The sequence below is a fragment of the Opisthorchis viverrini genome (genome assembly GCF_000715545.1).
Source record: "Opisthorchis viverrini unplaced genomic scaffold opera_v5_25, whole genome shotgun sequence".
Classification (NCBI taxonomy): Eukaryota; Metazoa; Platyhelminthes; class Trematoda; order Opisthorchiida; family Opisthorchiidae; genus Opisthorchis; species Opisthorchis viverrini.
In genome coordinates this window covers 1,630,022-1,644,144 of record NW_008751681.1, presented here as the reverse complement: position 1 = coordinate 1,644,144, position 14,123 = coordinate 1,630,022, and the positions used below count along the sequence as shown (strand labels likewise).

Here is a 14,123-nt window from a genome sequence, read left to right as displayed (position 1 = left end):
GAGCTGCTATTTCATTGAAGGGCCCATTACTTCATGCCTGCTAAGTAATCTAACACAACTGAAGTGTGAAGCAGGTGTTTTTGAACTCCTGGAAGGCGTGGCTCCTCTAAAAAAGCTGGACCACCTGTACCGCCCCGTTTACCACAAGATTTCTAATCAGTCTTAATGTGTTAATCCAGAAAGGTGATCTTTTTGTTCCTAGAGTTAGTCCTTAGCCGTTGAAAAACAAGTACTACTTTTGCGCCAGATAGAAAAACTTAAAGAATGACAACTCTGATACCACACAAAACAAGTGTGCCTGAAAGCTCTTCAGGGTCCTTGCGGTACTCAGCAGATGGCCAGGGGGGTCAGTATAACTGGAATCTCTCCTGATGGCCTAAGTAGGCTGCCATTAATTCCTACTGAGTTTTCTTCCACGGTGAAATCGCTGTATTCTTTAGTCTTATTTCAACCAACCGAAACCCAAAGGATCAGAATCTTTCAATTTCAGGCTTTACATTCCATTTCTACTTAATTCACACAGTATCGTGGGTTTTGATGATGGGCGTAGTCGCTTTGGTTTTACCAGAGTGACAAACGAAATGTCCAAAAATTTGAACGATTGAAACCTGGGAAAATCTAAGGTAGGTGCTTTGAAATGTTTTACAGAAATGACTGTAATTAAGACAGCTCGTAAATGTCCACCTTTGAGAGGTCACTTGTAGGGACGTAGAACGTCTTACAGGGCAATATCTGGCTTTGGGATTTGTGGGCTTCTGTAGGGTAGACCTGGGATTTGGTTTATCCGACACAACTGTCTAACTAGACTGTGATTGGAAATCAATAATGCTAGATAAATCCATCTGTTTTCATTGCTTGCTATATGTAAATTCAAAAACAATAAAGATATTTCGCTATTACAAAGCGAGAGATAAAAATATACCCAGATAGACAAAACAAGGTTTAGGTCATTCAGCGAAGCTATACATTTTTTACATACATGTGAAGTAGTTATGTTACTAGTGTTACATTATAGTGTGATGTGCTTTATTGCTGTGTCGATGATTATTTGATGTTTAGACAATAACGCGGTGGGCGACGCCTCCAGTTTAACCGCGTTGGTTGTTTTATGTGTATGCTCTAAATCGGTGTCATCGCACTGTGAAAGTCTTTCAGCATCATTGTCAGCTGTAAGAACCGCGTACTTACCGTACAGTGGTGGTAGCTGCCACAGTTTCGTTCACCGATTATTCGGTGGGGGGGGGGGGAGATAGCTGGGCATTGGGGGGGGGGGGCGGAAGATTGGGCGCACTGTGAAAGTCTTTCAGCATCATTGTCAGCTGTAAGAACCGCGTACTTACCGTACAGTGGTGGTAGCTGCCACAGTTTCGTTCACCGATTATTCGGTGGGGGGGGGTAGATAGCTGTGCATTGGAGGGGGAGGGCGATATATTGGTGCGTGAATATGGCAAGTGGACTGTCATTTGGTTGGGTTGGGAAGGGAACTATGCGTTGAAGGCAATATCTTGATGCACAAGCGCCGTTGAGGACGTGACTAGGATTTGTCTGATAATGTCTGTAACCACTGATGTTGCCTGTTTCGAGGTCCTCATCCAGGAGGACAGCAGTGACTAGCGCAGCTGAGTTTGCTGACTATGGCTTTCATATTTCGTTGCCAAGCCACTGTTTGACCCCCCTAGCTTTCTCTTACTTTTCACGTGGTTGTGCGAAAAGAACCTCTTGAGGAGGCCGGTCGACTGGCGTACGCAGCCCATGAAAGACGCGTAAACAGCCTTGTTTAGACGCATCAGTTAGAACTTACGTGATGACGAGGAGTTGTAGAGTTTTACCGTTTTGGTTGCCACTGCACTGCCCACCAAATACGATCCCAATCTCAAAGTGCATTGACTTGCCCCATCGGTGAAGGCAGCAGTGATCGGTTCCTCCGTCGATTCCAGAATGTTACGTTCCAAGGGATGTAAACTTCTTCCTACCTTATTTGTCACTTGGCCAAATGTGCTAGCCATCGGAAGCAGAATTGGACAGTCGTTGACCGAAAACGTGATGGGCAAGTGAATGGGAGGTGGGTCAGGGTTATTCGGCATTAGCGGAACAGACCGAGCACGAACCTGGATTATATCGTTGTACTCGCCCCACAGATCAGCCACAATAGCAAAACAAATACGGAGTTTACCCAGTGGTGGCAATGTCCATTCCGGATTTGAATGAATAATGGTTTTGAATATGTGTATTTCACTTTGGATTCCTTCTGCGACCAGTTTGGACGCTACGACAAATAAGCGTGCTCCTTCTGAATCGTCCATCACCGCCTGGCACCATTCTGTATTAGAGGGAGGGGAAAAGGACTCCGATATAGATAACAAATTATTATAGTCATGTTACGATACCTGCGTAGCTCAGACTGTTACACGTGATGTAAAAATTGGTGGGCATGATGATGCAGACGACAAAGACGATGTTGTTGGCGGTGCCAATGATGATGACAGTGATATTGATAAACGATGCAGGTAAAGCAAACCGTTTTAGGTAGACTGTTCTGTTGTCCACTGTTACGATCTAACTGCACTGAATGTCTGGATGTTGCGGAGAGCTGGCAATCGAACCACATTTTATGTGTAATATGTGCCTTAGGTGTATTCCCCACTGATGAGCAGGGTCAACTTTTCATAGATCTTTGATAACTCAGAGCGAATCAGAGACCTTACGTGTACGGATGTTGGGAGATGCAACATCTGGCTATAATTTTAATGGCAACAACGTCCAAATCAGATCATTGCGTTTAAAAGGCTAAGGTTCTACCAAAAACTTTAAGCACATGTAATTTTCGATGAATTCACTGATTGATGAAGTATTTCCTTCGCTAAAAGCCTCCGAAAACACCAAAACGACACCTTTCGTCCTGTTACCATAGATCCTAATTATCACGCTGAAGAAGCATATTTGTTGTATTCCGCAGAATGTTTCGTTGCTATCAATGATTGAATCTGCACCCGAAAATATAGAGACAGATTTGTGTAAAACAACTATAAGGATAATTCTTCCAGTTTCTGTCATTTAGGAAGTTTTGGGCTTTCACCCAGATATTCTGAATTATAGATAAATCTCCTAACAAAATGCTGCCACAAAGGACTCCTTACGATCAAGTAAAACCCCTATGTTTGAAACAAGAAGCGAAAAATTGGGGGAAGCTTGATGGAAGCCAGCAGAAGCAAAGGACTAAAGTAAGCTCAGTCTCTTTAAATTTCCTCAAGATCCTTTCACTGCCTAATTCCAGATTATTAAGTTACTTTCTTCTCACATCGGTACCATTGTAAAGCTTTGAATTCTGATGGATTGACAAACGACAATTTTGACGATTGGATGGCAGTGGCGGTTCTGACTTCTTTAATTCTGTGTTTGGCTATACAAAGGCTAAAGGTGTATCTACGAAATGACTCCCACACAAATTCTCAGGGTGCTCCATGGTCATATTTCGAGGGATGGTTCTGGGTACAACTCATTCTTGTTCGGAAGAAATTCGCCGCAATTTAAAGCAAGTCATGTTCTGTGTCTAGCAAACAACTAGGTGAAAAACGTGATTCCTGTGATTAAAGACATCGATAAAGACCGAGAACAGAAACGAGTCTTATCGGTATTGTTCTGTAGGTGCTACTGGTGGTCTTCTTTGTTACTATGATATTATTTAACATTTACTGGAGATAAAAAGCACAGAAATAGCAATAGAGCTTTCTGTCATAATATTTCCGCTTTCCCTTCTTTTCTAGACCCCCTATTATGTTGGGCGATGCAAGTGACTCTAAGCACAAAATTTGTATCTTAACTGTGGAGTATGAAAATTTTGAAAGGGTGCTGTGAAAGCAAACAAACTTGCTTCTAATTCAAGGCCCCATGAATAACTTTTTATCTAGTATGACAACGTCATAGATTGTTTGGCGACTGTGGAAATAATATATCTTCCGACCCACAGCATGCATTCACAGAAAATTGTCCGAAATTTTACTTTGGTTTGTTTCAGAACCGCTGACAGGATTTTTGCAGAATCTGTCGTTCATTTATGGCACGTATTTGCGGAGAATATGGTTGCTTGTGACAGAATTTGATTGCTTCATTAGACATCAAGGTAAATGGCGGTTGTAAATTTCACACACTTTACATTGATAAGTTGAAATGATAGTGTAAAAACCGTCTTGTCTTGGCAATGCTACTTTGGTCATACTTATTCCGAACGATTCAATGAAAATATGCAAGCAAGACTTGGGTTCTGACACTCTACTACTGCTTTTTTGAGTATTTTTTCGTAGAGACTCATAAAAGCTTTTGAGTAGATAGTAAGAATCATACCGCTTTGTTTAGATAAGTTGCTCTGATTCGGACCATCGGGCAGACTGGTGATTACGCAGGACATGACTGGCGATGAAAATCACGCAACTCTAGGAACATTGGAAATATCAATGACTGATAATGTTTCTTTAACGAGTCGAAGCTTAGGAAAGTGTTAGCGAGAGACCTAACGGGATCCGTTTTTTCATCTAAAGCCATCCGACATACACTCAACAGCCTAACTTGAGCTTAAGAGAGGATGTCGCGAAAAATAAAAGAGCGCCTGAAGAATTTATTGCGGAATCCAAAGTGCAAAAAACTGGGGCAGATTGCTCCACAAAAAATCAAATAAATGGAGACGCGATATATATATATATATATGTGGGAAAAGGAGCGGACTGTCACCGGCCAACTTAAAGTCGAGCAACGGGTTTCCCGGGATTTACTTCACAGCGTCAATGCTGGAGAACAACTATTTGGTTATCCTAGACGCAATCGTTACAAAAACAGCAGAAGGCAGTCTGCAAAACAAAGTATATAGAAAAGAAACGCACAAGGACCAGATTTTGAACCACTTCACCAGCCACACAAACTATCTCGAAAAAGACGCGTTCGAAACCTGTTCAAACGAATCCAGATGTGCTGCAACACAAAGACTTTAAAGCAGAGGAGTACTGGCGGCTTTATCAGGTATCCCAAAATACTGCTGTCCGAGGGAGAGTTCCCTGAAAAAATCCGTGCCAGGCTTTTTTGTCAACACAGCCTCAACAGAGAAGGATTACTCTAGGATAGATAAAAAACATTGCCGAACTGTGTGCAACAGACTTAAAAAACAGAGAATGAAAGTGCATTTAATTCTGTTGAGGTGAAACTTCTTGAAACAGAATGAGGGAGTGAAAGTGATGAAGGAGAAATCACGTACAAAATTCGACGTGGCGCGTGAGGTGTTTCAGTCTACATGGGCAGAGAGGGATATCAGTTCAAAAGGGAAAATATTCATATATTTGCTCATGCAACAATCAAAACAGAGCCGAAGTTTTCCTATGCATGGCTTTCCACAGAAAAATCAAGCAATGCCTGTATCAACACCAATCTAGTCTAGCAGCCTATTCGGGGAATAGAATTACGCAATCACCGGATTCTAGGAATCGAATATAAAAATAGCCGACGGAACGTCCGGACTAGAGAAAGAGAACTACAAATAAATAGAAGACTATGTAATCACCTGACCGTGTAGAGGAAAAGAAGACCGAAAAACAAGAAGTACGCTGGCCGGTCATAGAGCAGGTTCTAGGCTTTCGAAGTGAAGGCAGTAAACAAACCAATCAGATATAGGTGAATGAGTCCACAATACAACTTTGATTCCAAACTGGGCAATCAAATTAATCGAAGGCAATCTCGCGGCCAAATAATTAAGTTAGAGGTATTAGTTAAGGTTTAGAAACCATTTAAGTACACGTAGAAGAGTGTACCCACCCAACCTTGTGCTGAAGATGTATCCTCGATTCGGAACGGAACTTTTGCATTCTAGCTACGAAGCTCGGAGAACAGGCCACACGCGGCACTTTATACCATATGTAAGGCATTGAAAAGCAAAGTATCACAGTCTGCTGAGTCTAATATTACCTGAAAGCAGAGGTCAGAGATGCGTAAACAGAAATACTCGCACATGCCGTTTGTATTTCCTTAAAGGTTGACCTACTCAACTTCCCAGTGGTAAAAGCGCTTGTTCCGTAAATGCTAGTGATTCAACAGCAAATATATCAGAGGACTATTGGTGTGGGCGATTACAACTTATAAATCTTTTGTCCTTATTGTCATTTTTTATCTACTTTTTGTTATTTTATATAAAAATCAATGTTGGTTTTGATGTGGCTTTGTATGTGTGATACATCGTCAGTCAGTAAGGCGATGCTGCTGCAGGTATGCTTATGGTAAGCACAACTCTGCTGCAAAATGATTAGCGATGAACGGTACGCAGGCTCAGGCTTACCGTATAGTAGTCGCCGTTCTGTCTTCTCAGCTGCCCATGTGTTCCTTCCAAATAAGGTACTGTCCTCCCTTGTTTTCTGGCACTCTCCAGAAGAGCTGATTTTTGGCGTGCAGTTGGGGGGTAATTTGAGATCTTCAGCTAAACCAAGATTGAGCGCACCTGCCTCGATGTGGGCTGGTATGGGGGTAAGATTGACCACCTCAATCCAGCATTCCACAGGACAGCAGAGTCTGAGATTGGGCGGATGGTTTATGGTTGGACCGACTATGATTTGGTCGGGCATTGCTGAGGACGATGATACAGAACATTCTGATTCGCTCTCAACGGTGTTGATTCTAGGGTTGTCAAAACGAAATGATTTAGACTCACAGGATTACTAACATTTGAAGGAGAGATATAATAAACCTCAAGATCAGGAGTCAACCCAGCTGCAAAACATTATTTGACTTCTCAACTGATTACAATTGCCCGATGTCCACGTGTCGTGTCTTTGGGATGAAAATCATCCCTAAGGGAAATTTCGCAGTTTTGAAACAGCCGTTTGTTGTCAGAAAATCAGCCAAAAACCTATCTGAACAACAGTAAACAAAGGAGAAAACGCGTAGCAGGAGGAGGTACATTAATTTATATGGGTCAATACCATATATATTTTTTTACCTCAATTCCGGTCCATTTAAGACAATTTCCTGTCATCCTAAATGTCTTTCCCTTATGACCGCTGTACAAGGCAAAAATCATATCAGTGAAAAAGCCTAGAACATCCGCCGTTTCCCGATTCGCGTAATGATCTGGAAGAAGAGGCTAAAGACTGCCATGCAGGTTCACCATAGTACATTTGGAGTAAGCACGTCAGAATGCTTGAAATAAGCTAGCGCTAGGTCCCTTCCCTCACCCTCTCTTTTCTCTTCTTTCCCTCCAGGCTTTTAAATATAATTTGATAAATTTTGTGGTTGTACGGCAATGAAGCATCAGTGTACACACTGATGTTGATGTTTTTGATTGATTTTTTTAAGAAGAAGAGTACGCCTGGCCTTATCCACCACCAAGAAGCAACGTCTGGAGCATTCACTTCAGACAACCCAGGAGGTCACGTGCCCTAATAATAATACTGATAACAGCAATAATAATAATAATAATGGCTGTTTGGAAAAGCCGGATGCTAACAACCTGCATTACAGGAGAGCCTCCACGGTGCAAGACAGTTTCTTGCCAGTTCTCCCTTTACACGGAGGTATTCTCATTCAGGAGTTATTTTGCAGTCTCTCTAGGTTGTATTCTGTCAGCCGCTTCTACAATTGGATACTCTAGTCCGACAGTGTGTTTTCTGAAGTCGTAGGTGTTGATTAGGGGTGAATTAAGAGTGGTTGTTGTGGTAGCTGTAAGTCAGTTAATTCCTTTGTTGACGGATTTACTTCGAATGAGACCTCTGCTAGATGGCATCCGCTTTGGGGTCAATCGTGACAACGAAGTATACTGCTAATCCGTTAGGTAAAAGGTTCTTGCGAAGAACAGTTATCAAGTTAAAAACACGTCTGTTTGAATGACGGAAGGGTTTGATTTGTTTAGTAGACATCGGTGAAGGTTATACAATGTAACTAACCGATTCGATGACCAAGGGTCAGTACGTTGCTTACGTACACAAACAGATCACACGTCGTTTTTATTGGGTGTTAGTATTGGTCGGTGTTGACAGGCTTGAGGTGTGGGTAAAGCCCTATAAACCATATGGTTGTTGAAGGACGAAATGAAGCTCTTCATGTTTTATAGCTTGTCACCTCGGTCAATTTGTAATCAACTTTCCAACTTAAACGTCACGCTTTCATCCCAGAGGTTTCACAATTGCAATACCTCAGAGTGTTTCACCTTACAACACCTTGTAAAGGGATCAGCGTGTGGATCGCGTATGTGAATGAATATTCCAGTTGTCCCTCAACTTAAATAGATTGAGCCTTTAGAAAAAAGGGACAGTGGCCATGTTTGAGCGTATTTCAATCCAACCCTATTTCAATGGGTGAAAATTGTGAACCATCTGCTCGTCACAGTACCCAAGCCCCTTGGATCGCTTTCAACCTATTCAAGGTTTGGTGATGTGAGTTCCCACACCCTGGCAGCCAAACGACACCAAGCTGGAGTAAACTGTGAAGCCCTATGAGTTTTCTAGAAATTTCACTCGATGTACATCAGCAGTCTCATGACAGAACAGCAGAATTTCGGAAATAATGTTGGTTAACAAGCGTTAACCTGATTGCGAGCTCCAAGTTTTGTAACCATTGTACGGTGCGTGCCGCAGTGATTTCTAACACTGATAAATAAGGTTTTATAAAGACCGTACCACAGCTGTCAGTGGATGGTAGTCAACATCCCAACCTAGTTTATCCCACATCTCGTTCCGTCTTTGGCTGTGACCAATGCAACTGTTTAAGTCGGTTAGTTTTCGTTTAACGTAACTGACTCAGTATAAAGTAACAGGTTTTTCGGTTACTCCCAACTAGCCTTTCATCACTACTATGCGCAGACTAATGTTCCCTTAGCTGTAGGTGGTTTCGGGATCTGTAGACTTCACATTCACTAGTGTTTCCAAAACCATTCTCTTATTCTGACGTAATTATCTTCCTGGCGAGTCCATACAAAGCGGAGGAAGCACAGGATCGGAGTTTTTCTCTTATTGGAGCCCACAAAGAACGTGTATTGTTGACCAAGCTAGGTTTAAACCCACAGGTATCTAACATGAAAGGTGAGCGTGTCGCAATTACTCCACCAATTCATACTGGACACATCTGAAGTATTACATCTGAACAGGAGGACGTGTTCATTCGTGGGCACTGTGATTCGTTGGTTGGACGAACCAACCGACTGCCTAGTAAATGTCCTGGTTGTGTTGTTCGACAGACACGTCTGTCTGGTTGAATTTAGTTTACTAGGACTTTCTCCTGTAGAAGAATGGGCATCAGGTGCTCCCATTCGCACTCGAAATCTGTCTGGACATAAGCGAGATATTCGTCTGGATTCAGTTGAATCTCCTATCAAAACAAAATCCGTGTGCAAATGAGGGTTGACAACGAGATCTGTCTAACTCGGGTGGAAGTAGAACACACAGGGAAGGGAAACTAGGTGATTGCGCCTATTTGATTGATCCCATGAAGGGTAAGCGGCCATGGGATGTCGAAGTGACTTCAGCAACCCCATGATTAGTATGTAAAATCCAGACAAGAAACGCCCTTGCTTCTACTGCTGACATCAAAGTGAAACGAAAAACCCCGTGGCCACGTGCTGCGTATGTCATTCGAGCGACTTCCTCGAGGGGATCCTTTCGCACAACCACGTGGGGAGTAGAAACAATCCAGAGGCGGTCAAACAATGACTTGAAAGGGCCACGTGCTATGTCATTCGAGCGACTTCCTCGAGGGGATCCTTTCGCACAACCACGTGGGGAGTAGAAACAATCCAGAGGCGGTCAAACAAACAATTGAAAGGGACAAACTCAGCTGCGCTGGTCACTGCCGTCCTCCTGGATGGGAACTCCGAGACGGGCCACATCAATTGTTAGAGACATTATCAGGCATAGTCCAGTGGCGTCCTCAATGGCAGCTATCTATCCCCCCCCCGAATCATTGGTGAACGAAACTGTGGCAGTTACAACCACTGTACGACAAGTACAGTGGTTTCTACAGCAATTATTATTATTATTATTATTATTATTATTATTATTATGCAGACTGTGATGATTTAAAAACTGGACGAAGCTAAACTTAACGTAGGTCCAAGTGTTCTCACATTTTTCATCGTAGAATGAAATGCTCCGAGGCAAGCGATCTATTTTTCAAAAAAATACCTGAAGATGTACGAAGAGCTCACTTTATATCACACGTGTCCACATGTCTCACGTTGATTGCCAGTCCGTCGACACTTCCGAAAACTGAGCATTCCAAAACCCCGGACATTCCGTCCACTCGGCATGGAATGATCAGTTGTTCAATACTTCCCTGTGAAGATAGACATAAGGTAGACGAAAACAATAAAGGCGGGTGGAAATCATCTATACAAGTTTCATTCACTCTTCAGACGGGTTTGTCCTGTACCAACACAGTATGAAGTATGCACCATTCCTTTGTGGAATTTCAGTCCCCAAGCCAGCCCAAATGCTTACTGATGACGCGCACTCTACTGGTAAGGGGACGTTTGCAGGCGAGTCGTCAAGCTTGGCTAACAGATCAACAACAAACTGATCAGCAAACCCTCTTCAAACGAGGTACTGAATGGTCTGTGCTCTGTGGTCATTGTTTAAGAGTTACTGTTTGATGCCAACAAGAAAACGTGCTTTAGCTCCACACACATACGGATCTGAGACAGTCTAGCCTTCCTGCATGAAAAAATCAGCGCAAGATAGAATAACTATTTTTGATGCGATAAACAACCCCTCTCTCTACCACTGATTAGTTTTACCTTTCTGATTCAATGGTCACTCCCACTTGCAAGAAATCTGAAATTAATCTGCGTGCGCATGACAATATATGTTCTGATTCTATTTATTGCCGGTGGTTCCTTGCATACACGATGCCTTGGACGTGAGTCCTCTGTCACAACATCTCACCGTATACTCCTTTTATTTATTTCTTAATAGCTTAACTCTTTTCCTTCTTAGAATGACCAGATCTGGAGGGTGAATAAAACAGTCCATAAAATAACAGCCTATAAAATAAAAAAACAGTATGCTGAAGGAAACTCAGCCAGCGTTTTGTAAGTACAAAGTGCTTATAGAATTTCATTGAGGTCAAGGCCGTATAGTTGGAATACGAAGAAAATTTGAGAAATCAAGCTACCATTTGGAATCTGCACTCTACATAATGTCTACTAAACCTTTATTGAATGTCATGAGAGCATACTGATAAGCCGGATAAGTGCTGAACTTTGAGTTGAAATTTGGCAAGCAACAGAGGCACACTGAGCACTATTTTTCAGGTGCTTTTTGATTTTCAGGTTTTCCGTTCTTCTACGGGCTTAGCGTTTTAGCTAATTGTCCTAAAACTCCATGTAGTTTTTTAGGCTGAATCCACAATATCCGTCTTGATTCAGTTATTTTACCATTTTTAAGGAAAAATAGACCATGGAACGAAACTAATCAGTCTTCTGAATTTGGTGACGCTTGTTACGGAAATATTTGGGTTGGATACGTTGCTTGGTTGTTGGTATGTTTAACGAACTTGGCTACTGGATTTTAAGAGCTTCAACATCAATCGAGGTAACGTCTTCAGTACGGAGTTGAGTGCAAGGTTGATCCACTCTATCNACAATCCAGAGGGTGTCAAACAATGACTTGAAAGGGACAAACTGAGCTGCGCTGGTCACTGCCGTCCTCCTGGATGGGAACTCCGAGACGGGCCACATCAATTGTTAGAGACATTATCAGGCATAGTCCAGTGGCGTCCTCAATGGCAGCTATCTATCCCCCCCCCGAATCATTGGTGAACGAAACTGTGGCAGTTACAACCACTGTACGACAAGTACAGTGGTTTCTACAGCAATTATTATTATTATTATTATTATTATTATTATTATTATGCAGACTGTGATGATTTAAAAACTGGACGAAGCTAAACTTAACGTAGGTCCAAGTGTTCTCACATTTTTCATCGTAGAATGAAATGCTCCGAGGCAAGCGATCTATTTTTCAAAAAAATACCTGAAGATGTACGAAGAGCTCACTTTATATCACACGTGTCCACATGTCTCACGTTGATTGCCAGTCCGTCGACACTTCCGAAAACTGAGCATTCCAAAACCCCGGACATTCCGTCCACTCGGCATGGAATGATCAGTTGTTCAATACTTCCCTGTGAAGATAGACATAAGGTAGACGAAAACAATAAAGGCGGGTGGAAATCATCTATACAAGTTTCATTCACTCTTCAGACGGGTTTGTCCTGTACCAACACAGTATGAAGTATGCACCATTCCTTTGTGGAATTTCAGTCCCCAAGCCAGCCCAAATGCTTACTGATGACGCGCACTCTACTGGTAAGGGGACGTTTGCAGGCGAGTCGTCAAGCTTGGCTAACAGATCAACAACAAACTGATCAGCAAACCCTCTTCAAACGAGGTACTGAATGGTCTGTGCTCTGTGGTCATTGTTTAAGAGTTACTGTTTGATGCCAACAAGAAAACGTGCTTTAGCTCCACACACATACGGATCTGAGACAGTCTAGCCTTCCTGCATGAAAAAATCAGCGCAAGATAGAATAACTATTTTTGATGCGATAAACAACCCCTCTCTCTACCACTGATTAGTTTTACCTTTCTGATTCAATGGTCACTCCCACTTGCAAGAAATCTGAAATTAATCTGCGTGCGCATGACAATATATGTTCTGATTCTATTTATTGCCGGTGGTTCCTTGCATACACGATGCCTTGGACGTGAGTCCTCTGTCACAACATCTCACCGTATACTCCTTTTATTTATTTCTTAATAGCTTAACTCTTTTCCTTCTTAGAATGACCAGATCTGGAGGGTGAATAAAACAGTCCATAAAATAACAGCCTATAAAATAAAAAAACAGTATGCTGAAGGAAACTCAGCCAGCGTTTTGTAAGTACAAAGTGCTTATAGAATTTCATTGAGGTCAAGGCCGTATAGTTGGAATACGAAGAAAATTTGAGAAATCAAGCTACCATTTGGAATCTGCACTCTACATAATGTCTACTAAACCTTTATTGAATGTCATGAGAGCATACTGATAAGCCGGATAAGTGCTGAACTTTGAGTTGAAATTTGGCAAGCAACAGAGGCACACTGAGCACTATTTTTCAGGTGCTTTTTGATTTTCAGGTTTTCCGTTCTTCTACGGGCTTAGCGTTTTAGCTAATTGTCCTAAAACTCCATGTAGTTTTTTAGGCTGAATCCACAATATCCGTCTTGGTTCAGTTATTTTACCATTTTTAAGGAAAAATAGACCATGGAACGAAACTAATCAGTCTTCTGAATTTGGTGACGCTTGTTACGGAAATATTTGGGTTGGATACGTTGCTTGGTTGTTGGTATGTTTAACGAACTTGGCTACTGGATTTTAAGATCTTCAACATCAATCGAGGTAACGTCTTCAGTACGGAGTTGAGTGCAAGGTTGATCCACTCTATCCAGTATTGAAGACGTCACCTCGTTTGGTGAAGAATCAAGCTGCTAAGCCGGGTGCGCAGACCAACAACCGTCTGACGACGTTTATTTGAGTGACTGCTAAGTAGTTCAAGGTATCATGATTGTACGATGTATTATTCAGGCAGGGGATAATATTCAATATTGCTCATTGACTAAATCGGTGTGCGGTAAAAATAGGACAAACCGATGTGCAATAAACTGGTTGTGAAGAACTGACATTTGGCATCGTTGGCTTGTCCCTGGAACGATATTTTCGACAACATGATAGCTTCAGAATTGTCAGTGCGAAAAATTACTCAAAAGCTGCTAAGTAGAGGAGTTTAATGTAGCTTCTTGTGTTGTACCTACTTGTTTTGAAGCCAGAAAAGTCAATTTGATGTCCATTGACTGAAGACCATCTATTGTTCCAGATGATGGATTCACAGTTTCCGAAATCCAGTCCACGTCTTTACCCTCGGCCTAAAGATGACAGTCAACAACATATGTATTTGCTGTAAGGCGCAGGAACGAAGTTGGATGTGTAGTCAACAGAAAATTCAATCAATTACACCTTGCCTAGGACGAGGCCGGACAGGATGGTTTTAGTAGAGGTAGATGAACACAACGGAGAATTACAGCAGTAACATGGTTTTATGAGCGTAATACAGGCAGATATTGT

At 42.1% G+C, this 14,123-nt stretch overlaps 1 protein-coding gene across 1 annotated transcript in view; it reads right to left on the bottom strand.

Moving 5' to 3' along the window:
• The window catches only part of T265_12937 (hypothetical protein), a gene marked incomplete at both ends in the record, with an annotated part of 55,218 nt that overhangs the window by 22,613 nt on the left and 18,482 nt on the right, over positions 1-14,123 (bottom strand). The window contains 6 exons of the mRNA XM_009166371.1: positions 1,802-2,320; positions 6,314-6,648; positions 9,030-9,170; positions 10,169-10,296; positions 12,046-12,144; positions 13,814-13,924. Of these exons, the coding sequence (XP_009164635.1) occupies positions 1,802-2,320; positions 6,314-6,648; positions 9,030-9,170; positions 10,169-10,296; positions 12,046-12,144; positions 13,814-13,924 (1,333 nt within the window). The remainder of the gene's footprint in view (positions 1-1,801; positions 2,321-6,313; positions 6,649-9,029; positions 9,171-10,168; positions 10,297-12,045; positions 12,145-13,813; positions 13,925-14,123) is intronic.